Source organism: Moschus berezovskii, chromosome 2 (assembly GCF_049115385.1).
Source record: "Moschus berezovskii isolate FMDL1 chromosome 2, NW_MosBer_1.0, whole genome shotgun sequence".
Lineage (NCBI taxonomy): Eukaryota > Metazoa > Chordata > Mammalia > Artiodactyla > Moschidae > Moschus > Moschus berezovskii.
The window spans coordinates 66378788-66406482 of record NC_142461.1 but is presented as its reverse complement, the minus strand read 5'-3'; the positions used below and the strand labels follow the sequence as shown (position 1 = coordinate 66406482).

Here is a 27695-nt window from a genome sequence, read left to right as displayed (position 1 = left end):
TCTGAGGTTTTAAGTTACATTCCTAATGCTCTCCCAACACTTTTAAACTCGCAGTGTTCAACTCTGCCCACATTTGGCACCCAGACTACTCATTCATCCATTCAACTAGCCAGTTGCCATTTTTCCAGCATATCATATCCATATCATATTGATGCTGGAATACAGCCTTGGGAACTTCCAGGCCATATAGAGGAGGCTGAGACATAGAAATAGTTCAAGGTGCTCAGGGTCACAGCAGATAAAAACACAATGATGTTGGGAAGCAGAGCAAGGTCCCACCCATCCCAGAGGAGCCTGCGGATCTATCGTGGAGCAGGGAAGTCTCTACTCTGCTCCCAAAGGATGAGTAAGAATTAGTTATGCATAAAGAAGGAAGGAATAGTCCTTCCTTGGGTATTCAGAAGGGATACTCTGTCTGAAGTCAGAAGGGTGTAACCCCAGTGGTCTGGCCTGACCATTGGTCAGTATGAGGAGTGGAGGTGAGGTATAGAGGCATGGCCACAGGCCACAGCTGGCTGGAGACCAGGCTACATGTACCCACAGGGAAGTTGTTTGTCTTGAAGGCAGTGAGTCCAAGGGCTGAAAACAAGGAAGCAACTGAGGCAGGATGTGTGTTGGAGAACTCACTCAAGCTGCTATGTGGGCCTGGACTCCAGGGGTGCATGCAGGTAGAGAGGACACCCTGTGGTAGACAGAGAATAGCCATGTGTCTTTAAGGAATATGAAGCAGCTAATAAACAGAACAGTTTAATCTCTGTCTACTGAGAAAACTAAAAGGAAATCCATGGAAAAATTCTTCCTTGCAGAAGGAACGTGTGCTTTAGTTGATTACATACTACTAAAGCACATGTGACCAGTGCGTTCTCTCGGCAAAACTCTATTAGCCTTTGCCCTGCTTCATTCTGTGCTCCAAGGCCAAATTTGCCTGTTACTCCAGGTGTTTCTTGACTTCCTACTTTTGCATTCCAGTCCCCTATAATGAAAAGGACATCTTTTTTGGGTGTTAGTTCTAAAAGGTCTTGTAGGTCTTCATAGAACCGTTCAACTTTGGCTTCTTCAGCGTTACTGGTTGGGGCATAGGCTTTGATTACTGTAATATTGAATGGTTTGCCTTGGAAGCTAACAGAGATCATTCTGTCTTTTTTGAGACTGCATCCAAGTACTGAATTTCGGACTCTTTCGTTGACCATGATGGCTACTCCTTTTCTTCTAAGGGATTCCTGCCCACAGTAGTAGATATAATTGTCATCTGAGTTAAATTCACCCATTCCAGTCCATTTTAGTTCACTGATTCCTAGAATGTCTACGTTCACTCTTGACATCTCCTGTTTGACCACTTCCAATTTGCCTTGATTCATGGACCTAACATTCCAGGTTCCTATGCAATATTGCTCTTTACAGCATTGGACCTTGCTTCTATCACCAGTCACATCCACAACTGGGTATTTGTTTTGCTTTGGCTCCATCCCTTCATTCTTTCTGGAGTTATTTCTCCACTGAGCTCCAGTAGCATACTGGGCACCTACCAACCTGGGGAATTCCTCATTCAGTATCCTATCATTTTGCCTTTTGATACTGTTCATGGGGTTCTCAAGGCAAGAATATGAAGTGGTTTGCCATTCCCTTCTCCAGTGGACCACATTGAGAAACCTGTATGCAGGTCAGGAAGCAACAGTTAGAAAAACAGATTGGTTCCAAATAGCAAAAGGAGTACGTCAAGACTGTATATTGTCACCCTGATTATTTAACTTATATGCAGAGTACATCATGAGGAACGCTGAGCTGGAAGAAGCACAAGCTGGAATCAAGATTGCTGGGAGAAATAGCAATAACCTCAGATATGCAGATGACACCACCCTTATGGCAGAAAGTGAAGAGGAACTAAAAAGACTCTTGATGAAAATGAAAGAGGAAAGTGAAAAAGTTGGCTTAAAGCTCAACATTCAGAAAACTAAGATCATGGCATCTGGTCCCATCACTTCATGGCAAATAGATGGAGAAACAGTGGAAACAGTGTCAGACTTTATTTTGGGGGGCTCCAAAATCACTGCAGATGCTGATTGCAGCCATGAAATTAAAAGGCGCTTACTCCTTGAAAGGAAAGTTATGACCAACCTAGATAGCATATTAAAAAGCAGAGACTTTGCCAACCAAAGTCTAGTCAAGGCTATGGTTTTTCCCGTGGTCATGTATGGATGTGAGAGTTGGACTGTGAGGAAAGCTGAGCGCCGAAGAATTGATGCTTTTGAACTGTGGTGCTGGAAAAGACTCTTGAGAGTTCCTTGGACTGCAAGGAGATCCAACCAGTCCATTCTAAAGGAGATCAATCCTGGGTGTTCATTGGAAGGACTGATGCTAAAGCTGAAACTCCAATACTTTGGCCACCTCATGCGACGAGTTGACTCACTGGAAAAGACTCTGATGTTGGAAGGGATTGGGGGCAGGAGGAGAGGGGGACGACAGAGTATGAGATGGCAGGATGGCAGCACCGACTCAATGGACATGAGTTTGAGTGAACTCTGGGAGTTGGTGATGGACAGGGAGGGCTGGAGTGCTATGATTCATGGGGTCACAAAGAGTCGGACACAACTGATCGACTGAACTGACTGAACTGAACTGAAAGCACATGTGATAAGCACAACATGATAAGCGCATGTGCTATAGTAGTATGTATTTGTAATTGATATTATTAGTGTAAAACTAAAGGAAGAAACAGTCCATCTAGGAGGGTATGGGTTTGTTAGGAAGGGGGAATGGGAGGAAGGCCACATCCCAGAAAGCTAATGAAGCTTACCTCAGCAGGCTAGGACCTCAGGGGATTAATTATGAGATTATTAATCCTTGAAATGCTCTCCATATTGTTTGATAAATTATATTATGCATGTTTTACTTTCATAATTTAAAAATCTAAAGGAAAAGAAAGCGAAGGCCTGGACAAAATTTGCAGATCTTGTCTTATAACCTAATAGGTTTTTCAACTGTTCCAAACCTCACTCACTGCTTTTAAAATGGGAACAATCATTTTCCCCCAAAAATTTTGAAACTGAAATCTGTTAATTGATCAGTTAATCTGATGTATACCTATAGAGCACCCCCTGTAGCTGGTGGCACACTGGGGCTTCTACAGTGAGCAAAGCTGGTGTAATATCTGGTTTAAGGACTGTGCTCTTTCAGCAAAGAATATATGCAGAGGTGTTTTTCACCCAGCCACACAAATGAGCAGCTTCTTGCCTTGTGGAAGGAGGATCAAGGAGAGGATTTGGGTGCCATTGGTCTTTGTATCTTTCCCCTCATGGAACCTCATGGAGAGCCCCTTGCTCACCCAGAGGGGATTTGGGCCCAGGCTAGGGACCTCTGCTCTCCACCCTCTCCAGCAGCTGCTTTCTGCCTGTGTTCTACTTCAGATCCAAAGCCCAGGAGGAGAAATGGAATGAACTGCGTCATGGTCCTAGTGGTCCTGTACCTGGTTCTGCTCACTGCGGGCGCTGGGCTACTGGTGATACAAGGTGAAGTATCTGAGTCCTGTCTGGTCCTTCCTTGGGTAACAATGTGGACCCACCTGACACAGAACTCAGGTTCGGGGGAGAGCCCTGGGGCCACTGCTGCCCATCTGCTGGGAGAAGGTTCTCAGGCCCTGGGTGGCCAGGGTGGTGGGGGGAGGGGAGGGGAAAGCAGAAAGGGGAGTGTGTGTTACGTGTTACGTGTGTGTGTGTGTGTGTGTGTGTGAGGGGGGCAGGGAAGAGGGAGGCAAGGAGAAACAGACCACACATGTGTACGTCTGAAGCAGTGAAAGAGGCAGTGATTTCACACAGGTGTGCCTTATGCATCTCAAATTAAGAATTCCCTGTCTCTGGGTGGGAAGGAGCTTTGTTTGTTTGGGTTTTTTTTAATTTATCTATTTTAATCAGAGACTAATTACTTTATAATATTGTAGTGGTTTTGCCATACGCTGACATGAATCAGCCATGGGTCTACACGTGTTCCCCATCCTAAACCCCCTCCCACCTACCTGCCCATCCCATCCTTCAGGGTTATCCCAGTGCACCAACCCTGAGCACCCTGTCTCATGCATCGAACCTGGACTGGCGATCTGTTTCACATATGATAATATACATGTTTCAATGCTATTCTCTCAGATCATCCCACGCTCGCCTTTTCCCACAGAGTCCAAAAGACTGTTCTATACATCTGTGTCTCTTTTGCTGACTCTCATATAGGGTCATCGTTACCACCTTTCTAAATTCCATATATATGCATTAGTATACCATTTTGGTGTTTTTCTTTCTGGCTTACTTCACTCTGTATAATAGGCTCCAGTTTCATCCACCTCATTAGAACTGATTCGAATGTATTCTTTTTAATGGCTGAGTAATATTTCATTGTGTATATGTACCACAGCTTTTTTTTTTTTTTCTTTTTTCATGTACCACGGTTTTCTTATCCATTCGTCTGCTGATGGACATCTAAGTTGCTTCCATGTCCTGGCTATTATAAACAGTGTCATGATGAACATTGTGGTACATGTGTTTCTTTCAATTCTGGTTTAGGAAGGAGCTTTGTTGATCAGGGTTTCATTTCAACATGATTTGACTTTCAAAGTGCTCCCAGTCCAAATGGTTAGGTCAGGAAGCAATTCCATTATACAAACAGTGAAGTTGCTCAAGCGTGTCATGTGCCCAGTTATCATAAACACACATCACACACATATTAATGCCTTACATGATTAGGCCAGGTCAGCATATTAGTGGTCATGCACTCACGCCCAAGGATGCACAAAGTTCTTAACCGCATGCAAGTTGATCATGGATGCAGTGGGTTCACAGACTGTGCCAGTGTGTTCTATGGACATGTAACATCTGTGAGTGTGAAGCGCCCATGTGCAAGATACAGACAAAGCTCTGTGCTCACTCTAGGTCCTCATAGTACACAGAACATGTGTTTACATAGTCAGAACTTACAGAGTTATGCACATATGACACAGAATGTCAGGGTTATGTTCAAATGCCTTGGGCTTTAATGAAGTCCCTGAAAGAATGCTGAAGGGTTGGGGTGTGGGGTGTCCAGTTCTAAACCTGCAGGAGCGGCTCCGGATCCTGGAGATGCCCTCCAACAATGAAACGCAGACCCAGCTCACCCGAGTCCTCACCAAGCAGGAGAGCCTACAACAACGGATGGACAACTTTATTCAGATCCCAGGTTGGTCCCTCCCTGCTGAGCTGGGACTTTCCAGAGAGAATGGGAGTGGGGGAGCTCCTTGTGTGTGGACAAGAGGGTCTTTAGACCTGAATTCCTTTCTTTGACAGAGGGGCTTCCCAGACCCTGGCCTGGCATGAGACCCTGGAGGCCAAGAGAGGAGGTAAAGGCTGATTGAGGAGGGCATGAAATTACAGGCACCCTGGGTGGCTGCAGACAGATCTGGAGAGAGTGAGGTCAGGAAGCTAGGAACCAAGGACCCTGACCAAATGATGATGACATCCAAGAGCCAAGGTCTTCAGGAACCAGCCAAAGGTCAGGTCTGAGTCACAGAGCCCTCAGACCAGCACAGAATGCTCAGGAGGGCAGGTAAAATGCAGAGCCCGGGGCGATTCCCAGGACCACTTCCAAGTGGCAGACTAATACTGGTCCGTGGCTGGAGAGAGGAACGGTGGGCACCAAGCCAGTTTAGCCAAAGCAGGGACCATGGAGGGGAGAGGACACTGGACCTACCCTTATAGAAGAGACCCCAGAAAGCACCCTGGCTCCTCCCACATGTGGGGACACAGAGAGAGGTGGCAGACTGCCACACAGAAGGCTTTCCCGTGCACTCAACCCTGCAGGCCCCCTGTCTTGGGCTTCCAGCCTCCAAAACTGTAAGAAGTGAATTTCTTTGGTTAAGCCCCACCTCCCCAGTCCATAATGTGTTGTTATAGTGGCCAGAATGGACTAAGACAGGACAAGGAACCCTGTCACATCCATCCAAGCCTTTGGGAGGCTGTCGTCCCCAAAGCAGTCCTGGAAAGGGAGAGATCTGATATGGGTGGCAGCAGTGATCGGTTCCATTTATCAGAGCCTGGGCACGCTTTCTATGTGGGTTTCCATGTGGCAGCCTCAGAACAGCCCTGCTTAAGTGGTTTATGAACCCTAGTTCACTGATGAGAAAGCTGATGCTCCAAACAATGAAAGGTCAGGCCCAGGATCACTCAGCTAAAGGGGCAGTGCTGCTGTTCAAACCTGGGTCTGTCCGGCTCAACCTCCCACTGGAGTCATCATCTACACAACTGAATTTTGCCTGCTGGGCCATGAGCTTCTTGTGGGAAGGCACTCCATCTTTTCTTCCTTCCACACGGTTTGGCTGATCCATGGTGCCCAATGACACTTGTTGAGTGAATGATGGTGTGAGTGGCACTGTCATCCTCACTTTATTCATTGGGGCATGGTGTCTCTGCTCCTTTTCCTTAGGTCTTTCAGGTCCAAAGGGGCTCAGGGTGGACCTCGCCTCCCCCACCTGCCAGGACTGCTCGCAGAGAAGTCATAGAAACCGCCTCTGTCTATTGTCCCCATAATCCTTTTTCTCCTCCTTGTCCAGGCTACATTCTGAATTCCTTTTCCTTTCCAGGACCCCCAGGACCCCGAGGCCCACCAGGAATCAAGGGAGAGGCAGGTGAGCAGGGGCTGGGTGTGTGTGCCAGCCAGGCAGCAGCCTGTCTCGGAGCAGCTGCAACACACACCCCACCCTGAGAGTCTAAACTCCGAGTGGGGTCTGTGTGTGAGGGAGGTCACCTGGGGTGAGACCCTACGTGTCCTGGGTTGCTGGGAAGTACCTGCTTCAAGGAGGAGACACCTAGGTGTGGGTGGAAGGGCGAGAACACTCCAAGACTTGGTGCTCAGAGTACAAGCCTATGAGCATCCCTGGAGACAGTCAAGCTCATTGGGCCAGACCCCAGAGTCTGACAAAACTGCCTTCACCATAGACTGGCTGCATGACCTGGGGAGCACTCCTTTACCTCTCTGAGTCTCAGTTTCTGTGTCTGTAAAATGGGGATAACAATGCTTCAGAGGATTACTGGGAAGTTAAAATTACAATTCAAAGCCCATGATTGGCTCCCCTTTTTAGGCTGTGGCCTTAATATGCCCAGGTGCCTTTCCAGTGGTCACGGCAAGGCTAGGTCAGAGAATGGGGGAGCTCAGCTGTCCCCTGGGGGAGAGGGGCTTCATCACTGTTACAATCCACTCTGCCCTTCACTTAGACTCTCAAACCTCCAATCCCCAGAAGGGTGGAAGCTGCTGAGTTGTAAAGATGCCAAGAAAGCTGTTACTAAAGAAAGAGCAGAATGAGGGGATTTGCAAGAAAAGGGGAAATAGACTGAGAGCCTCTAAGTCTCCAGGACACTGAGACAGAAAGAAAAACACCACTAGTTGCAGAAGGGAAACTTGTTAGGAGGGAAAACTTTTTTTTCTAGGAACTAATTTTTGGAAGGATTTTAATAGAAGGGGAAATCCAGAGGGCCTAGTGTTCTAAGTCTCCAGCAGGGTTTTTCTGGGGAAGGTTTTCAGAATGGAGGTTAGGTAAACAGTAGGAGGAGAGTTCAGGGACCCACCCAGGCACACAATCACACATGCACGGTCACACTAGGGCACCTGCCCACACGTGCACATACACTCACACGCATACACGCCCACACACGCAGTCACATGCACTCACCACCCCTACCACAAACTCATACACACTCACTCGCTCAGCCTTCAGGGCCAGGAAGGGACAAGGTCACCCAGAGGGTGGTGGGTCACCAGGCATCCCAGGGGCACAGCTGTGGTCCCTTCTGTCCAGGCGAGCAAAGGACAGGATGGGAAAGCTGAGAACAGAGTGAGAAGGGGAAGGATCTTCTGCCATGTATCACTGGTGGCAAGGGCAGACACGGCAGTGCTGGGAACTCAGAGAAGAAAAAGGTGGGAGATCCAAGTGGGGCCTGAGGTGGGCCTGGATCAGGAGGGGAGACTGCTAGTAGTGAGGACAAAGGGGCTGATAAGGCATCTAGAATCTTCCCTTGATGGCCAGCACTTGGTCTAGAGCAGTGCTTCTCAAGCTAATGGCCACGAATAAGAACCATTTGAGATGCTTTAGAGGCCGTGGAGGAGTCAGACCCTAGAGGTGTGGGGAACAGGCTTTGAGAAGCACGGCCCACTGCTCTGGCCACAACTGAGCAGCTCATCCTCCTGGTCTCCTGGCCTCCCCAGAGACCACCCTTGGGGTGGCTCTGGGTGCAGTAGAGGGATGGAGCTGTGGAGCCAGTAGTCTTGATTGCCACTCCTGCTCTGTGCCTACTTACCTGTGTAACTGGACCCATCACTCGGCTTGCTGAGATTTAACTTCATTTCAGCAAAGAATGGCAACTACATTAAAATAATACTAATTAAATTATATGTGCTTTGCAGGACAGCTATAAGGGTTGGAAATCATTGTTTTCAAACTCCGCTACATTGTAGGTAGTGTGAGTGATCCTGTAATGCAGAAAGGGATTTCAGTTCCTAGGTCAGACAGATCTGGGTTGGAACATGGCTCACCAGCTGTGTAACCTCTCTGAACCTCAAATAACTCACCTATAAAAGGGGGATAGTAATAGCAACCTTCAGTGAGGATTGATTACAACAGGAATATAAGACAGAAGATATGTGATACTGTAGCTGGCACGTGGGAATTATCTACATCAGAAGAAACTGAGGGTGCCTGCCTTCACGAAGTGAGCCCTTATAGGGACATGTCGGCCATCCTCAAATACTAGAAAGGTTCTTGTGGAAGAGAAAATAGATTTGCTCTCAGTGGAACCCAGCAGAAGAATGGAGGCCAAGGGGCAAAGATTTCTGGAGAACCAGTTGTGCTGAGGTAAGGGATGAACAAAGAGTTACATTGCCCCACAATGAAACAGGCAGATGCAGGGCTGGGGAGGCAGAATTCTCCTTGGTGGAACAGAAGGGGGATCCTTGCACTGGGTAGGTGGTCAGACAGTTGACCTATGAGGGTGATTCCAAACATGGCCTTCCACAATTCTCTGTGGCCCAGACTTTCTCAAAGTGGCCCCGGCAGCCCCAGAGAGGGGATGGATGAGAGCCAAGCCTTTGTTTGTGGAGCCTGAACCACACTGCTTCCCACTCACCCACTGCCACACCCAGGCTCGGGGCTGGGAGCACTGCAGCTGGTGAGGGGAAATGAATCGGTTTCATGTCTTCAGAAATCAGGATTCCTCTTCCCAAATTACCCACTGTTTGCCCAATCCACTGCCCACAGACGGGGCTAGCAGAACAAGTGGGACCCGCCCCTGCAGTATTGAGTACTTTGTCCCAGAAGATGGGTAATGCTGCTGTGAGGAGGCTCCAGGGGAGCATGTCAGTCTGCTTCACTCCACCTTTAGCTGTGATGGTGGGGAGGTTCTGAAGACAGATGTAGCTGTGATTCCTCAGCTGGTGCCGGATTCTGGTACTTTCCCCAGTACTACTTTGCTTCCCAAGGTGGTCCTCTTTGTGGAGACGTAGAAGTCAAAGCAACACACACTCAGGCCCACACCAGTTTCAAGAATGCTCATACAGGAACTTCCCTGGCACTCCAGTGGTGAGGACTCCATTCTCTCAGGGTTCAATCCCTGGTCGTGGGACTAAGATCTTGAAAACTGCATTGGAGAGCAAAAAAGAGAAAAGAAACCTCATACAGCCAAACAACTGCCTTAATGTGATAACCCTGACTGGCCCAGAGCAGCAAGGCACCAACAAACACCCCAGGGGAATAATTCCTTGCATTGTCCTAGGCTTTTGGCCCTTCTGCTCAAGTGGATGCTCTGAAGGACCGAAAACTTGTTTGCTCTTTGCATCTGAGGCGGTTGTAAGGGACTTTCTTTGTAATCAAGGTCTCTATGGCTGTTTTGTCTTCCATCAAGGAATAATCATTCTCTGAATATCCTAACCACCTCAAAGAATCTCATTCTCAAGACTTATACCTAACATCTCTCAAATCTTAGACCCAAAGAGTTCTGTACAGCAGTCGCTTCTTTGCCTCCACTCAAGACCTCTTTGCCTACTTTCCTAATTCATTAGAGAGGAGGCCAGGGCCTTTCTGTGTTCTCTCCAGCTCTGCTGCTGCTGCTGCTAAGTCGCTTCAGTCGTGTCCGACTCTGTGTGACCCCATAGATGGCAGCCCACCAGGCTCCTCCATCCCCGGGATTCTCCAGGAAAGAATACTGGAGTGGGTTGCCATTTCCTTCTCCCTCCAGTTCTAGAATCATGAAAATAATGGAATAGAGCCCTTTAACCAAATTCCATCTTAATGAGCCAGTCCTGCCCACTGGGGAGTTGCTTGGAGTGGGACTCTGCTGATGGTGGGACCTCACCAACCCTCCTCAGCCAGTGGGTACTGATGAGTAGACCCTTTATGGGTGGCTGGCAAGTTTGGGAAGGGGTTGCCGAGCCCTACCCAGTGAGGAGCCTCCCTTGATTGATACGCTCTGAACAGTGGCAGGAAGGAGGGAGGAGTGATGGAGGACAGAGGAGAGGATAGACTGGGGCAAGGTCGGAATACTGATGACAAGTGGAAAATTTGAAACCTTGTCCACCAGGAAAGCCTGTGTCTGAACCACTAGGGGAATAAGTGCTGTTGCAATGTTTTTCTCTCCACCAGCACCTCAAAGCTTCTGCTCTCAGCACTTGAAATCTGCTTTCTGGAATATTCAGAATTCTGTTTGGAAAGTTTAAAAAATAGTTCTCCAAATTCAGACACTGAAATAAGCCAGGCAATGCTGATGGAGAGCTCAGCTTCTGGGACCTCCCACTTCCCATCAGCCAGGCCAGGTCCTCTTATCCATTTTTTATAAGTTTATGCCTGGTCTCTGGGCAAGGTGGTGTGCTCCTTGAGGGCAGCCATTGTATCTTCCACTTCTGGATACCAAGGAGTTCAAGGAGTCTGAGCTTGGAATTTGAGTGGGACAGGAAGTATCAGAGTTGGATTTGGTGGCCTGGCTTGCCCTTCTCCTATGGTGGTGGTGGTGGTTTAGTTGCTAAGTTGTGTCTGACTCTTTGCGACCCCATGGACTGTAAACTGCCAGGCTCCTCTGTCCGTGGGATTCTCCAGGCAAGAATACTGGAGTAGGTTGCCATTTCCTTCTCCAGGGGATCTTCCTGATCGAGGGATTGAACCTGGGTCTCCAGCACTGCAGGTGGATTCTTTAACTACTGAGCCACCAGGGAAGCCCCACCCTCCTCCCATGTCTGACCACAATTTCTTGTTTTTTCAGGAAAAAAAGGAGACACGGGCATGAAAGGAGACATGGGGGCCATGGGGGCCATGGGACCCCCCGGAGCTCGGGGAGATAAAGGTGACTCGGGAAAGCCCGGTTCCCCAGGTAAGAGTCTGCACTGTCAGGTCGGTTGTCCTGTGGGTATTCCCCTTTCACCTGGCAGGCTGAAGCTAGAGGGTAAAAATACAATCCCTAAAAATCCTTCTGTATTTTAGGGGTGGCTGGAATTCCTGGAGTCAAAGGTGATCAAGGTAAGAATTGTAGGAATGGGCATCATTCCAGGTACCATTGTCCCTGTCTCGTATTTGACTGTAATATTAACCCAGAGCCTCTGAGATTTTGTAAAACCTGGCCCATCCTTAAGAGGAACAGAGCAGTATTCAGAGGGCAGACCTAATTGATATTCTTTTTGAGAGCTTCTCTTCACTTTGCTGCTCAGGCTTGTGAAGCCAGAAGCTCACACCCAGAGTTCTGAGTAAGTCCATAAGCTTCAAACCCTGCAGCAGTGAATGGAAATAAATTAATAAATTGCTGAGACTGTAATTTTCCTCCCACTAATAGGGCTAGTTTAAGGCTTCTAAAGAGAGAGCTTTTAAGCTGCCCAGGGAACATTTAAGGTGTTAAGAGATGCATGTGCCACTGCAGAGAACAGAGGTGTGTTGAAATCATAGGCAGCCAGGCCCTCTACCAACCACCCCCAGCCTTCTATTCATGACTTTACTTTCAGGACTACCTGGAGTGAAGGGTCTTCCAGGCTTTCCAGGAGCTGTGGGATCCCCAGGTGCCAAGGGTGAGACTGGCAGCCCTGGCCCCACTGGGCCAATAGGTGAGGTCCTGGGTCCTGTGGTGGGTGTGAGGAGTGATGTCTGAAGACCCACCCAGCCCAGCCCTTACACTTTCTGTGTTATCTGTTGTCCAGGACCTCCAGGGATGCCCGGGAGACCAGGAGTTGAAGGTGTGAAAGGAAGCAAGGGGGACACAGGTAACAGAGGCTGTGGGTGGGTGGGAAAGTGGAGTTGCAGAGTGTCAGTCATGGACACGGAGGAGGACTACTTCCCAGCAGGGCCATCAGAAGGAGGTAGAGGGTCTCCTGTGCTCTGGCCTCTGCAGCATCTGAATTAAGAAGGGCACTTTCCTCTGCCAGAGCCCTTTGAGTCAAGGCCCTATGGCTGTTTTTCTCTGCCCAGAGTCCATGAGAGACCTTGAATGCCACAATCAAATCTCCACTGTCAAACAGGAGGGGGGTGGGCACCTTGCTCGCACTGTCTCCTGGCCTGCCTTCCAGCTGTGCATGTAGAGCCCACTCTCTCCCACTGACCTGAGGTGGGGCCCCAAGGGTCAGGGCTCTGGATTTGGGCAGCAGTTGTCAAAAAACCCTGATGGGCCTGCAATGCAGGAGACCCGGGTTCAATCCCTGGGTTGGAAAGATTCCCTGAAGGAAATGGCAACCCATTCCAGTACTCTTGCCTGGAAAATCCCATGGTTGGAGAAGCCTGATAGGCTACAGTCCATGGGGTCACAACGAATCAGACACAACTGAGTGATTTCACTTTGTCAAAAACCCTACTTACACATTCTCCCTGGGGGGGGGGGGGGCAGGCTGAAAGGAGTGACCCACAGTTACCCAACTCACAGAGACTAGTTCACGAACCATCACACCAGCTTAATCAAGGTCATAAGCTGTTAGGCCAATTTAGTCAAGGTTATAAACCATCTTACCAATGTGGTCTGCTTTATAAACAACCACTAACTTTTGCTAGTTACTAAGTAAGTCTAGGCACCCACGATGATCTACAAAGTCTGGTCCACTGGATAGTCTAGTTGGGCCTCCAAGACACATAAGACCTGGTTCCTGCCCTCAGACATTCAGGCTGGTGCAGGAGGCAGGCAGACAGACTGTTGTCAGATGGCGTCAGGCATGCTCTGCTGAGGGTTTTGCGTGGAGGAGTGCCATGTACATTTAGGAAACCAGGGGCAGGCCAGGAGGTGTTGTGGCCAGTGCAGGTTGAGAAAGGGCTGGGCATCTTCCAAGGATGTCTCTGGACAGTCACTGCAAGTGCGGAAAGTCATACTTGAGTTAGACAACCTGGATGCCCTCATCCCAGAGCCACACTAGAAACCCACACCAGGGGCAGGCCCTCTCATTTTTCATTGATCAAGTGGTCAATGGATTGATTGATTTTTTTTTTTAAACAGATGTGACTTGACTCTGTCAAAATCTTCAAGTTCACAGTGGCCCCTGGTGTGGGTAGCAAAATGTAGCATCTTGCAGGAGTGATGGAAGAGCTGGAGTTGAGTCATAGAGGATGAATAGGGCTTGGCCAGGTGGAAAGAGGAAGGCAAGTCTACAAAAAGGGAACACAGCAAGTGAAGTCTTGGAAGGTGAGGGAGGGCTCTGTAGGTTGGCCCTCTTGAGTCCAGGTCTGGGATGTAGTGGAGGTTCAGGAAGTTCTGACCAGAGAGCTGGGCAGGCCACTTTCTGAGCCTGGGACTCTGCGCCTTTGACCTTTGGGTTTCCCCTGAAGGTTGTTAGGAGCCCTGGCACAGGTGACTCCTATACACACTGTCCTTCTAACCCATCCGTCTTCAAAGCTGCTTTCCTTTTCGCAGATGGTGGGTCAGGATAGGAAGGGGCTCTGCTACCCAATGCCATGTGGATGCCACCTGAAGGCTGTCAGCAAAGTCTTGCCTTCCAGGCTCCATCTGGGTGTAGTGGTCACGTGACCCCAACTTATTGGCTGCTCCTTTCTGATCTTATACTTCTCTCTTCCCTGACCCCAGATCTTAGGATTTCTGATTCTGAGGCCTAAAGCTGTCTTACCCCTGAGTTTTCTGCTTGGCTTCATGGAGATGTTGGCTTTTCTCCCTCAGTTATAAATTTTGGGGGGAGCCCCTGCACCCCATCCCACCTTTGCCAGACTAGTGATTCTTGACTAAGCAAGAGTATGGGTGATGAAACAAGATTTTAGACACAGGCAGCACTGCACCCACTTCCCAGGTCCCCAGCCTGTGTCTCCCACTGTCCAAAGGTGGGGAATCTTGCCTTCACTCTGCATCATGAGAGGGTTTGAGTCCTAAAACTCAAAGAGCATTTTCATGATAGCTCAACAGGATCAACACTCTTGTTAGAGCTGCTTCGCAGTAAAAGATGCAGCTAGGTTTGTGATCCAAGCCTGGCTGATTCAAAACTTGGGGGCTCATCCATTATACTTTATCATGCTGCCTTTTCCTTCAAACAACCTGAGAGCACCCCCACCCCATCAGGGCATTCTGATGAGGAGCACCTTCTCCCTCTACCCAAGTCCTGGAAGGATCAGAGCAGAAGCTTCAGCAGCTTCTTCCACTCTTAGAAGGAAACATAGAGCTGTCAGACCCTGTTATAGTTCTTTGTTATTTACCCAAGATCCCACAGACACTTTTGGTTGACTGGGAATCATTTTAACTCCATTATCAAGTCCCTTGGGGGTGCTAGTGGTAAAGAACCTGCCCGCCAATGCAGGACACATAAGAGATGCAGGTTCTATCCCTGGGCTGGGAAGAGCCCCTGGAGGAGGGCATGACAACTCACTCCAGTATTCTTATCTGAAGTATCCCATGAACAGAGGAGCCTGGTGGGCTACAGTCCATAGGGTCACAAAGAGTCAAACATGACTAAAGCAACTTAACACACACACATGCATATTAGGTGGGCACCTTTTTGGGAACTTCCATCAACCAAGCCTAGTGGTGAATACCAAATCTGGAAAATTCTAAGGGCTATTCCTTAACTCCAGCTGCTCAAGTAAACACAATGAATTGCATTTTCAATTTGGGGTGTGTGATGATCATAATTTATTCCAAATTGCATAGGTTTCCCACTCAAATCCAAACATTTCCCTTGATCAAGTAGCGGATGGTCTACATAGACAGCTCTGGAGGGAATTCCCATGGGACCATAACCTAGCTAGTTGTAGCCAGGGCTGTGTATCATCCTGAAGTCATGAGTTAATGGACTTTTGGAGTGGTCAGATTTCTGAAGTGGGAGATGGAAGGGAGGGTGGGAACAAGATCTTCTCATCATAGAAGGCAATTCCTATTTGTCAATGTCGGGATGTTGGTGTTCCCCAAACTAGAGGTACTGCAGTATTTGTTCAGTTTTGATTATATCAAACCAAGTTTTTCAAACTGATGTATTTCCCATTTTGTAAATAAAATCATCAATGTCACAGAAGAATATCCAGCTGCATGGGATTGAAAGCAGAGAAAGCATGGTCCCTTGACTTAACCTAGGAGACAGCTAGATCTCATTTTTGTGCATATATGCTCAGTTGCTCAGTTGTGTCTGACTCTTTGCCACCCCACGGACTTCATTGACCAGGCTCCTCTGTCCAAGGGATTTCCCAGGCAAGAAGACTAGAGTGGGTTGCCATTTCCTACTCCAGGGGATCTTCCCAACCCAGGAATCAAACCTGTGTCTCCTGCATTGGCAGGTGGATTCTTTACCACTGAGTCACCTGGGAAGCCCCATTATTGTGCATTAATTAGCAAAATAAAGAGGTCTGTTTATTATTAACGACAACTCTAAGCCAGGTAATCTGGGCCTTTAATCCCATGATCTTAGTGCATCCACTCACACAGCTGAGTTTCACCATCCCTGCCTTACAGCTGAGGAAGTAAAGGCTCCAGAAAGTAAAACCTTTCCTCAGGGTCTCATAGTTAATATACACTGAGTCCAAGATTTAATCCCAAAGTCTGATTCAAAAATTGTGCTTTTCTAAGTTTTGTTGTATAGAATAGCATAGAGTGTAGGCCACAGAGAGATCAGAATTGCCCATATTTCCCACCCATGGTAGATGGGTCAGTCCTAGTTTAGCCACCAAATCTTCCTAGTGTTTGAAACACTCAATAACCACACTCCAACCCATTCTGGTGGGATATTTCCCCATGTTCACACCCCTTGAGAAAGAAGAACCATCTCAGATTAAAGATGGCAAAGAGGAGACTCCTTCCATTCTGTTGGGAAGATAGATGGCATAGCTAATATTTAAGGTAGGACATTATCACCGAGAATAAATTTTTCTAATGGCAGTTCCTTTCAGTTCAGTTCAGTCGCTCAGTCGTGTCCGACTCTTTGCGACCCCATGAATCACAGCGCGCCAGGCCTCCCTGTCTATCACCAACTCCTGGAGTTCACTCAAATATGTCCATCGAGTTGGTGATGCCATCCAGACATCTCATTCTCTGTCATCCCCTTCTCCTCCTGCCCCCAATCCCTCCCAGCATCAGAGTCTTTTCCAGTGAGTCAGCTCTTCACATGAGGTGACCAAAGTATTGGAGTTTCAGCATTAGCATCATACCTTCCAATGAACACCCAGGATTGATCTCCTCTAGAATGGACTGGTTGGATCTCCTTGCAGTCCAAGGGACTCTCAAGAGTCTTCTCCAACACCACAGTTCAAAAGCATCAATTCTTTGGCGCTCAGCTTTCTTCACAGTCCAACTCTCACATCCATACATGACCACGGGAAAAACCATAGCCTTGACTAGACAGACCTTTGTTGGCAAAGTAATGTCTCTGCTTTTTAATATGCTATCTAGGTTGGTCATAACTTTCCTTCCAAAGAGTAAGCATCTTTTAATTTCATGGCTGCAATCAGCATCCGCAGTGATTTTGGAGCCCAAAAAAATAAAGTCTGACACTGTTTCCACTGTTTCCCCATCTATTTCCCATGAAGCGATGGGACCAGATGCCATGATCTTAGTTTTCTGAATGTTGAGCTTCAACCAACTTTTTCACTCTCCTCTTTCACTTTCATCAAGAGGCTTTTTAGTTCCTCTTCACTTTCTGTCATAACGGTGGTGTCATATGCATATCTGAGGTTATTAATATCTCTCCCAGCAACCTTGATTCCAGCTTGTGCTTCTTCCAGCCCAGCATTCCTCATGATGTACTCTGCATATAAGTTAAATAAGCAGGGTGACAATATACAGCCTTGACGCACTCCTTTTCCTATTTGGAACCAGTCTATTGTTCCATGTCCAGTTCTAACTGGTGCTTCCTGATCTGATACAGGTTTCTCAAGAGGCAGGTCAGGTGGTCTGGTAGCCCCATCTCTTTCAGAATTTTCCAGTTTATTGTGAGCCACACAGTCAAAGGTTTTGGCCCAGTCAATAAAGCAGAAATAGATGTTTTTCTGGAGCTCTCTTGCTTTTTCCATGATCCAGCGGATGTTGGCAATTTGATCTCTGGTGCCTCTGCCTTTTCTAAAACCTGCTTGAATATCTGGAATTTCACAGATCACGTATTGCTGAAGCCTGGCTTGGAGAATTTTGAGCATGACTTTACTAGCATGTGAGATGTACAAACCCCCCAAACTTGGTGTTTTCTAACCTTTGATCTTTCAAGTGATTGCAAAATCACTTCACTTTGGGGGAAAAAATCCACAACAAAACTAATTTTAGCTCTAAATCTTTTAGCCATTTTGAAAAGTAAACTTGTTTGGAAATAAGGAAGGGCTCACTTCAGCTTGTGATCATGGCATTTCTCTTTCTAACTCCCCATCTCATGAAACGATGTTCGGTTCAGTTCAGTTCAGTCGCTCAGTCGTGTCTGACTCTCCACGACCCTAGAAGCAGCCAAAACATTTAAGCTCCAAAATACCAATCTTATAAAAATTTCTGCATCTCAACAGTGCTCATGTCTAAAATATAACAAGAATCTGAATTTTCTAAGTCCTTTTATGTTTCTTTTGAGACTAAGCCAATGTGCCAATAACTTGAAATCTAGTTCCTCATCTGTATTTTAAGATGTGTTTTACTTTTAAGGTAACAAAGAATAATCCATAATAGCAATTGAGCCTTATATCATGAATACAATTTCTCAGCTATTTTCATTCCCTGTGTCTAAGTATTGAGTTAGTCTGAGAATTTATTAAATTCTCCCAACTCATATTACTAAATTGCCACAGATTTTTCCTCATTTTCCTGTAAGTTTCTTAGAGACATCTGCAGAAGTGTACATGTGTCCCAGTTTTGGTCCCCTATCTACCATCTGACATCTTATCATACAACTCTAAGTTGTTAGCTATTAAATTAACCATGTTTGCCAGGCTGCACTTAGCCTGTAATTTGGGATGGTATTTAAGGAAGTTTCCCAATGTACTGGAAATTTCTACATTAAATCAGAGTCAGTAGGCTTGTGTGTTATGTTGGACTTGTCAACTAGCTAGGTGATGATAGGTTGATATTGGACCTTGCAAGGCCTTGGTTTGCTCCTCTGTGGTGTATGGGGAAAGGCCTAGAATAACACACAGGTCCCTGACAATTCTCCAGCATTCTGGATTTGAAACAGGCAATTTCCCCTGATTGAAGGGAAAGATTTTAGGCAGAGCACCAGCTGAACATGAAAAAATAGGAAGGCTTGTACTTTTCAACTGAACTATTTTCTTGGGAGAAAATTATGTCTCTAAATAAGCACCTTGCAAATAAACATTTGGGGCCCTTTCAGCTTGAGCCTGTGACACCCAGGGAATCCCAGTTTGCTTGTGGTTAAGAGGACAAACTCAGCATTCCTTCGCTTCCAGTGTAGGCTTACAACACGCACTTCTAAACGTGCACTTCTGTTTTTCAGCCGTTTCTCCTTCTCCCTGATCCACTCAGGATGCCACCTTGATTTATAGTGAAGTAATTACTAGTCCTTGGATCATGCACAGTCACTCAGTGAGCAACCTCTCAGAGTCGAGGGAGGCCTGGAGAGAAATCACACAAAACTCAATTCCAGTGTTCTGCCCTTGAAGAGGGGAGTTTTGAAGATAAAACCTACACCTGTTATATATCTATTTATACCTATTATACAATTCTCAGAGGGCATTTTATCAAGGGCCAGTGGGTTCTGTGAGAGCTCAGCCAGGGGAGGGGTCGTTAGTTCTTTAGAGACAGGAAGTTTTCTTGGAGGAGCTGAGATATGAGCTGGTCCCTGAAGACTGAGTGGGATGTGTTTAGGGAAGTGGTTACTCAAACCTTGATTCCTGGACTAGCAGCATCAGCAATACCTGGAAACTTGTTAAAAACACAGCGCCTCAGATGCCCGAACCAAATGTACTGAATCAGTAACTCTGGGGTGGAGCTTAGCAAGTTGTTTTTTGTTTGTTTGTTTGTTTTTAGAAATGTAAGGGAGAAACGTTTTTAAATGTTTTTATTTATTTATTTGGCTGTGTTTGGTCTCAGTTGTAGCATGCAAACTCTCATTGTGGCATGTGGGATCTAGTTCCCTGACCAGGGATCGAACTCAGGGTCCCTGCATTGGGAGCTCAGAGTCTTAGTCACTGGACCACCAGAAAAATCCCAGAAAGTTTTTCACAGATGTTGTACAGGTGACTCTGATGTTCACTGTAGTTTGACTACTCATTTAGAAGTAAGGGATGGCCCAAGGCTACTGAAAGTCTTTGGAACCAGGTGGAGAGCCCATGTGAAATTCCAGGAGGGATTGAGCTGGCATGCTGGTGGAACAGGCAGCCAGAGTGCCCAGTGGGAGGCCAACCCTGGTTCCCAAACCCAACTTCACCACTCCCTCTCTGTGTGACCTGGGATAAATCACCTAGCATCTCTGAGTGTAGACTTCCTCCTCTGTAAAGAGGGAAATGGCACAACCTAGCAGGGCAGCTGAGAGATGCACGGGAAGCCCCTGACAGGATGTCCGGCATAGCGCGTGCAGGAGCAGATGCTTAGTCTCTTAAGAGGTGAGGGACTGGGGGAGGGTGTGAGAAATGAGGTGGGAGAGTCAGGCCTCAGGAACCATGGACCTAGTGAACCAGGGCTTACCTAGGGCTCCTGTTTGTACAAGACATTTGTTGTTTGGTGCTTTGGAGGCTTCTTAGGTAGTGGGGAGGCAACCAGGAGAGATCACAGTGTGAGGTGGCTTCAACCTTGCATCTAGGGACAGGCTCTTAAGGTAAAGATGTGTGCAATATGGCACCCTTTAGGATGAGACGGGGGGATCAAGAGTCTAGATATGAACCATTTTTCTATTTAACAACTGAAGACAGGTTTCTGAATGTGGTTTCTCCTCCTTAATCTTGACACCTGCAATTCGGATGCAGGTAAGCACAGAGGATGACTTCCCAGGTGGCTCAGTAGTAAAGAATCTGCCCTCAAATGTAGGAGAGGTGGGTTTGATCCCTGGGTCAGGAAGATCCCCTGGAGGAGGAAATGGAAATCTATTTCAGTATTCCTGCCTGGGAAATCCCAGGGACAGAGGAGCCTGATGGGCTACAATCCATGGGGTCACAAAGAGTCAGGTACAGCTGAGCGACTCAGCGCACACCTAAGTAAAGAGGAGACATCGCCACCCCTGCTGGGCCCCTTACGGTCAACAGCAAACATTTCGGGGGGCTTCCTGTGGGGGCTCTGGCCCCAGTGTCCCAGCTGCTCCCCACTGAAGGAGTACATACAAGTACCAAAGGGTCCCCAGGGTCTGCATGACACCACTTGCCAGACACGAGGCTTAGGGCTTGACACAGGTAACTTCATTTCAGTCATATAACCATCCCCGAGGCAACCAGAAGCTCAGAGGAGAAAGTTAGGCTGAGGGAGAGGGAACTGGACTAAATGTCATGGAGGCAGATGCAAACCCAGGCTATCTGGGCCCTGTGCTGCCCTGGGAGGAAGCGCATCATCCATGGGCAAGGTCAGAGAAGGTTTTATAGTCGCAACATTTAGCATCATAGCAGCTTTCACAGGCTTGATCCAGTTCTCCAGAAGACCAAAGGGGTGAGACTTTCCAAACAGAGGGACCAGAAGAAGCACAGCTGGCCCAGGGTGAGCTGGGGCCTGCCTGCCAGAGTCTGAACTCAAAGATTCCTCCAACTTTTAGAAGAAGCTCTCTGAGACTCAAACTGGTCCTCATCTCAAGAATGAGGGGCAAAACTAGTTGCTCTCTGAGATCTTTCCAGCCCTTCCAGCCTCCCTTAGTGCCCAGGCCTGCAGCAGCAGCTCATAGCTCCTCAGCCCTCTGATCCTCCTCCTCAGGCTAGCCATCTGAAAGGCGGCCAGGAGCCAGGACTCCTTGTTCATCATTCCCAGAAGGGATTCTGAAGAGGCCTGACAGGCCCCACCACTGCCCTCCACTGACCAGCACACAATGGGTGCTCAGGAAAGCCAGGAATTTGAAGTGGGAGGCAGGAACGTCCCCCGGGCGATTGGCAGTGAGAGTAACTGAGTTCCTCTTGGTTCCTAGTGACTATCCAATGAGTGGGTTTTTGGTTGAAGAATGGCAACCCACTCCAGTGTTCTTGCCTGGAGAATCCCAGGGATGGGGGAGCCTGGTGGGCTTCCGTCTATGGGGTCACACAGAGTCGGACACGACTGAAGTGACTTAGCAGCAGCAGCAGCAGAGCTGGCTTGTTGGAAGGGACCCCAGTCAAGATCATGGTGGAAGTACAATCCCATTGTTACCCTCAAGAAACTGTTACTTCATGATCAGTAATGAGCTTTACTTTCCCCAAGTTTGCGTAACTGTCTTGGAGAGTCCTGTTTCCCTGAACCTGAGAGATCATGGAGTTGCTAAACCAATAGGTTATTATCCCACAATAAGTAATGACCCATCATGGTGCTGGGAATAGTAGGGCTTCCCTTGTAGCTCAATCAGTAAAGAATTTGCCTGCAGTCCTGGAGTCCTGGGTTCGATCCCTGGGTTGGGAAGATCCCCTGGAGAAGGAAATGGCAACCCACTCCAGTACCCTTGCCTGGAAAATCTCATGGACAGAGGAGCCTGGATGTCTGCAGTCCATTGGGTCGCAAAGAGTTGGGCACAACTGAGCAACTAACACTTACTTACTACATAAGTTAGTGAATACGATGAATGGAGAAAGGGAGGGAGGGAGGAACTTTCACATCAGAACTACAAATAGGATCATCCCAAATAATTGCAGTGGTAATTTTTCCATTTTCTGGACATGAGACCCTTTAGCTGCCTAACTGTTTAGCTACAGCGGGGACCACAATGAAATAAACCAATAGACTTATGGAATATCTACTGAGGGTGAGAGACTCCCAGAGCTTCTAGTGGCCACTGAGTCCCCTCCAGTCTTTTAGAAACAAAACTAACTTTATTTTCAAAATATCTCTCAATTCTTTTCAATAGAAAACCTTTTTTCCAATCTTTTCCTTCTTTGGCAACAAGAAGGAATAGATATCAAACTGGACAAAGAAGGCCAGTTACTGAGTGTGGGGTCTGTTCACCCAACCCAGACCTTCATCCACCACGTTTCTATTTCACCGCAATACACGTCCCCATTTATCTGCAGTCTGTCTACTTTTATGCTCTGCTAAAGAGGCTTTAAACAATCGAGGAGAACCGATGTACCTTTCCATCTGCATTAATCAGACAGAAGGTAGAGGCTGTCTAAGATTAAAAGTGTTTAATATCTAAGTTTTATTATCTTCTTCCCTTTTCTGTATTTTGATCTTAGGACTTCAAGGACAGAAAGGAACAAAAGGAGAATCAGGAGTTCCAGGTAAAGTGCTGGCTTCATTTTAATTTTCCACAATAATGACTGGAAGGACTCTCTGAGGCGGGTTTTGTTGACCCTGAAAGCAGGGCTGTAAATGCAGTAACTTTCCACCAGAGTGCCGAGGCCTCCAGGGCTCTGTCTTTCAAGCCTCAGGCTCTTCCAGTGATAAACCAGGGGAAAGGGTATAGAGACGGGGTGCAGTTGAGAGCGAAAACGGTAAAGAAGCCCCCGGAGCTGCTGTATGGCGGCAAATTCAGGCTGCGCAGCCGCAGTGGAGCCAAGCAACCTTTCTCTCCAGTTCCCAAGATGGTTGCCTGGCCTGTATCTCTTTGGTCCATCTCACTGTTCACGTTGGCCCTCAAGGCACCCCCTCTTCCTGCTACTTCTCACAGGAGTATCATCACAGTCCTCGTTGGTCCCCACCCTTGCACATGGCATTTCTAGTCTTCTTGCCGGCCCCACCCTAAGGAGCCAAAACAAAACTCCTCGGATACATTTCCTGAGCAGTCTTTATCACTCCTAAGGTGGATTTTCTTTTCCTATTCTAACTTACTAAAGGGGAAATTGAGACCTGGAAATGTTCTAGCAAATTCTCCCAGAATGGCTTCCACATAATGGCCCAATGAGGGCCAACAATTTTGGAATCCTGTCGGCTATTTTCACCCTCTTGTCCGCAACCAGAGTTTACCTGGGAGGTGTCGGGGCGGGGGGGGGGGGGTGGTTGCGGCAAGGGCAGCACTCTGCCCCTGCCCCCAGGCTGAACATCCAAATGGCCCATTGATAGGGGTGGGGGGGGGACCTTCAGAACAATTCATTCATTAAACACCAGGGCTGTTAGTTTCCCTTGGAAAGCAGAGCAGAGCATCTGATGGCAGTGGTCTCTCTTCCCCAGGTCTTACAGGCATGAAGGGAGAGAAGGGAAGCCCAGGCCTGGGAGGACTCAAGGGGGCACCTGGTCCAAGTGGTCAAAAGGGAGAGCCCGGATCGAGAGGTAAGGTCTCGGCTTCTGACATAAGGGTTCAAAGGAGAGGCCTGTTATAAGGGGTTAGGAGTGGTTTTCAGAACCAGAAGGCTAGAGGTTTAGTGGTTCTGTGGCGAAGTCTTGTGCTGGGATTGCCCTCAGCCCAGAGCTTACAGAGGTGAATAAGGCACAGCTGGGCACTCGGAGCAGCAGGTGACAATATGCTGGCACCACGCCCAGCCAGGCCCCTGGACCATACAGTCTCCATGACTGACCTCAGGAGAGACCTCCCACTCCATGCTTCTTGACCGTCCTTCTCTAATCTAGCTTAAGTCCTTCCTGCTGTAGCTCAGGCCCATTTCTTCTTGCTCAACCATGGAGATCCATGGCATATCCAGTCCTCATGATTCCAGGGGGGCCGGCAAAGATGGAGGAGTCTGACCCCCACCACTCCTCCCCACTGGTGGCAAAGGAGAGCGGGGGGTTCCTGACTTGGTTTCCTTCAAACTGTGTGGTTTTTCTCCTCATGACAGGAGCTACTGGGCCACAAGGAGCCAAGGGAGAGAAAGGTCAAAAAGGTAATTGCTATTTCTGTTCTGTTTAACATATACCATAGAGGCTACTCTGTACTTGAAAGTCGTATGTGTTCTGGGGGAGAGGCCTTGGTTCTCAGAGAGATTCCTCATTTTGGGGGAAAGCTAAAAGGCTTGTCCCTTGAATAAGCCTGCCCGTGTCACAGAGCCACAGGTAACAGTTTCTCTCTCTCCCTTCTTTCCTCACTTCTTCCCCACCCCTAATTCCCTCCCTCTCTTCCTCCCTTCTTCCTCCTCCTTTTTTTTTTTTCCTCCACAACGCAAGCAAAACATGGTGGGCTGGATTTGCAAGGCCAGCTGCAGAGGCATCTCCCCCTATGGCCTCACGCCTGCAAGCCTCAGTGCAGAGAGGCCGCTGGGAGTGCTGGTGCCATAACGTGGGATCTTACCACTATGATGACACCCAAGCAGAAGACTTCTTTTCCCTAACTGAAGGACTTCCAAGGCAAAAAGAGAAGGGGGAGGCAGAGGATGAGATGGTTAGATAGCATCACTGACTCAATGGACATGAGTCTGAGCAAAGTCTGGGAGATAGTGAAGGACAGGGAAGCCTGGCATAATGCAGTCCATGGATTGCAAAGAGTCATACATGACTTAGTGACTGAACACCAACAGTAAGACTTTCAAAAATTAAAAGGCAGACCTGCATCTACCCAAAGTCCTGTGCTGCTTCCCTCACCTCTCCCACGTGTGTTTTGTCACCCAGGTGACTCCTCGTTAAGCGTCCGGATTATTGGCTCTAGGAACCGAGGCCGAGCTGAAGTTTTCTATAATGGTGCATGGGGGACAATCTGCGATGACAGCTGGGACAATTCAGATGCCACCGTCTTCTGCCGCATGCTGGGTTACTCCTCTGGAAGTGCTATCTACAATGTGGGAGCGGGTGAGTGAATCAGTCCTCAACCAAGAGTCTTTTAGTTTTTTTGAGGTGTTGATGTGAGCTTTCTCTCCTGGGTAGGGTGTTGGCACCCATCAGTTGCAAGTGACTCATCGTGGTTGGCTTAAATGAAAGGGATTGGTTCAAGCAACTGAAAAGTTTCTCAGCTCCGGACCCCAGCTTACATCCTTCTGGCTGGCAGTCCTAGGAGAAAGAAGGCTCTCTTCCCCCACAAGGACAGAAGTCACTGTCCATCCAGTCCTAAAGCCAGAATGCCATGTGTCCGACAGTGTTTGTGAGGGGTGGAAGGACACCTGAGGGGTGGAAGCTAGGAGAACAAAGATGCCGGACAGGCAAACACAGCTGTCATCTCAACTCTCTGGAGCCTAAAGGCCTGGGCAGCCCAAACTTGATCATCTTCAAGGAGAAGGGAAGGGATAGTGAATCAGAGCAGGGACTTCCTAAAATCAGTTTTGTAAAGATGTCCTAGAGTGCTGGAGATTCAACTATGTTTTGCAGCCAAAGGTCATTTTCTTTGGCCGTAAAAGCAGACCTATTCTTCCCTGGTGGCTCAGTGGTAAAGAATCTGCCTGCCAATGTAGGAGATGTGCGTTCAATCCCTTGGTCGGGAAGGTCCCCTGGAGTAGGGCTTGGCAACCCACTCTAATATTCTTGCCTGGAAAATTCCATAGACAGAGGAGCCTGGTGGGCTATAGCCTGTTGGGTTGCAAAAGCAACTTGGCAACTAAACAGCTAAACAACCACTAAGAGCTGACCTGGCAAGGGCACTCGGCTGCTTCTCCTGCTCCCACCCCCAAATCTTCTCTGCCTTTACCCTCCCCCCCAACCCCACCAAGTGCATACCTATTTTTTAATCTGAGTCTAGTTGGATTATAAAACTCCTTAAAAATACACATTTCCTCCCACAGATTAAGCCTATATAGATTGTCACACTGTAGTGTAAATTACTAGAATCAAATAAGCCAGTAATTTCTCTGAGCTCTTGATCTGAAATCGATGATATCAGAAGGAACGGGGTTTGAAGGAGGTATGAGTGCTTCAGAACTGGGAATGGCCTGGTTACAAAGGCATTTAAGGAAGAGATAAACCCTGAGAGGTCCCTAGGAGATTTCAAATCAGGCTTGGATTACATATTAAATACTTGGATGAGACTTTTATCAAAGGGTAGAAAGCAGAACAGAGGCAGGGTCATCATAAGAGAGCAGATCAGTCTCCGCACCTGGGCAGTTGCAGGAGAAATGATCGTCTAGCTCCCTATGGAAGACCCCGAGGACAGACGGACCACATAGCTTGAACCCTAATCCCACACTCCTCCCTCTCCTTGCTTTCTCTGTGTCCAGGCTCTGGGAACATCTGGCTGGACGATGTTGCATGTTCAGGGTCAGAATGGACCCTGTGGGACTGCAGCAAGAACACCTGGGGCTCCCACAACTGCAACCACAATGAGGATGCGGGAGTGAACTGCAGCTGACCCCACAGCCCACTCACCACTCTGCCCCCAAGGTGTCCACAGCCAAGACACTCAGCCCACGAAGGGAGGCGGTGCTCTCTGAGGAGTTCCCAGGGGTGGCTGACAGTCTCTGAAGCGGGTTCAATAAAGCTAATAAAGCTCAAAGCGCTACCTGGCACTGCCCTGGGCTGTGGCTGAAATTACTAGCTCATCACTCCTGTCCCTTAGGGATGCGTCCACTCAATGCACACAGCATTTCATTGAGTCCTCATGCTCCTCGCACTCCCACCCAGTACACAGGGACAGTGGAATCTTAGCTCAGAACTGGGGCACATGGGGGCTGAAATTCGATGGTGAAAGTGGGACTCACCTGTTGTCAGAATTAGTCATGACCAGCCCTTCGGTCAATCAGATGTAGCCTCTTTGCGCAACAGCAGATGGTCTCCCCAGCACTGGAGCTGCTCGCCAGCAAATGAAGAGACCTCATGTAGTTGACACCAGGTTGCATGGAAAATAGGAATTGTGCCTTTAAGCATGAAAATTTGTTCTCATTAGGATGTGAGCTCCATAAATGCAGGAACTTTCATCCATTTTATTCACCCGCGGGAGACGTGGGTTTGATCCCTGGGTTAGGAAGATCTGGCTGGAGGAGGGCATGGTAACCCACTCCAGTATTCTTGCCTGAAGAATTCCATGGACAGAGGAGCCTGGTGGGCTACAGTCCATGGATTCACAAAGAGTCGGACACAACTGATGCGACTTAGCACACATGTATGCACTTGTAAGTGGTAGAGCACAGGAGGAGCAGTGGAAGGGCTGGGAGATGGAGCGGACATCCCAGGGCTTCCTCCCTCAAGAGCTCAATCAGCCACCCAGGACCCAGTCTGCACTTTCAGAGGCTGCAACTGCTCAGAAATCAGCACCAGGTTCAAAGCTGCAGGGTGATGGGAGTGTTCTCTGAACCTGGGCATGGAGAGGGGAATGGGACCAGGATTCGAAAGCTGGTTATTTTAATTTGGCAGAAACCTCTATAATGATGCAGGTTT

At 48.1% G+C, this 27695-nt stretch overlaps 1 protein-coding gene across 2 annotated transcripts in view; it reads left to right on the top strand.

Annotated features, from left to right (window-relative positions):
- Nucleotides 1-26831, top strand: part of MARCO (macrophage receptor with collagenous structure) — a 40844-nt gene extending 14013 nt beyond the window's left edge. For both annotated transcript variants that reach the window (XM_055398404.2, XM_088828916.1), the window contains 12 exons: nucleotides 3405-3506; nucleotides 5065-5196; nucleotides 6596-6640; nucleotides 11256-11363; nucleotides 11474-11509; nucleotides 11986-12084; nucleotides 12178-12240; nucleotides 22706-22750; nucleotides 23640-23738; nucleotides 24242-24286; nucleotides 25008-25184; nucleotides 26540-26831. In XM_055398404.2, the coding sequence (XP_055254379.2) occupies nucleotides 3405-3506; nucleotides 5065-5196; nucleotides 6596-6640; nucleotides 11256-11363; nucleotides 11474-11509; nucleotides 11986-12084; nucleotides 12178-12240; nucleotides 22706-22750; nucleotides 23640-23738; nucleotides 24242-24286; nucleotides 25008-25184; nucleotides 26540-26670 (1082 nt within the window). In that variant the 3' untranslated portion in view covers nucleotides 26671-26831. The remainder of the gene's footprint in view (nucleotides 1-3404; nucleotides 3507-5064; nucleotides 5197-6595; nucleotides 6641-11255; nucleotides 11364-11473; nucleotides 11510-11985; nucleotides 12085-12177; nucleotides 12241-22705; nucleotides 22751-23639; nucleotides 23739-24241; nucleotides 24287-25007; nucleotides 25185-26539) is intronic.
- Nucleotides 26832-27695: the final 864 nt, after the last annotated feature.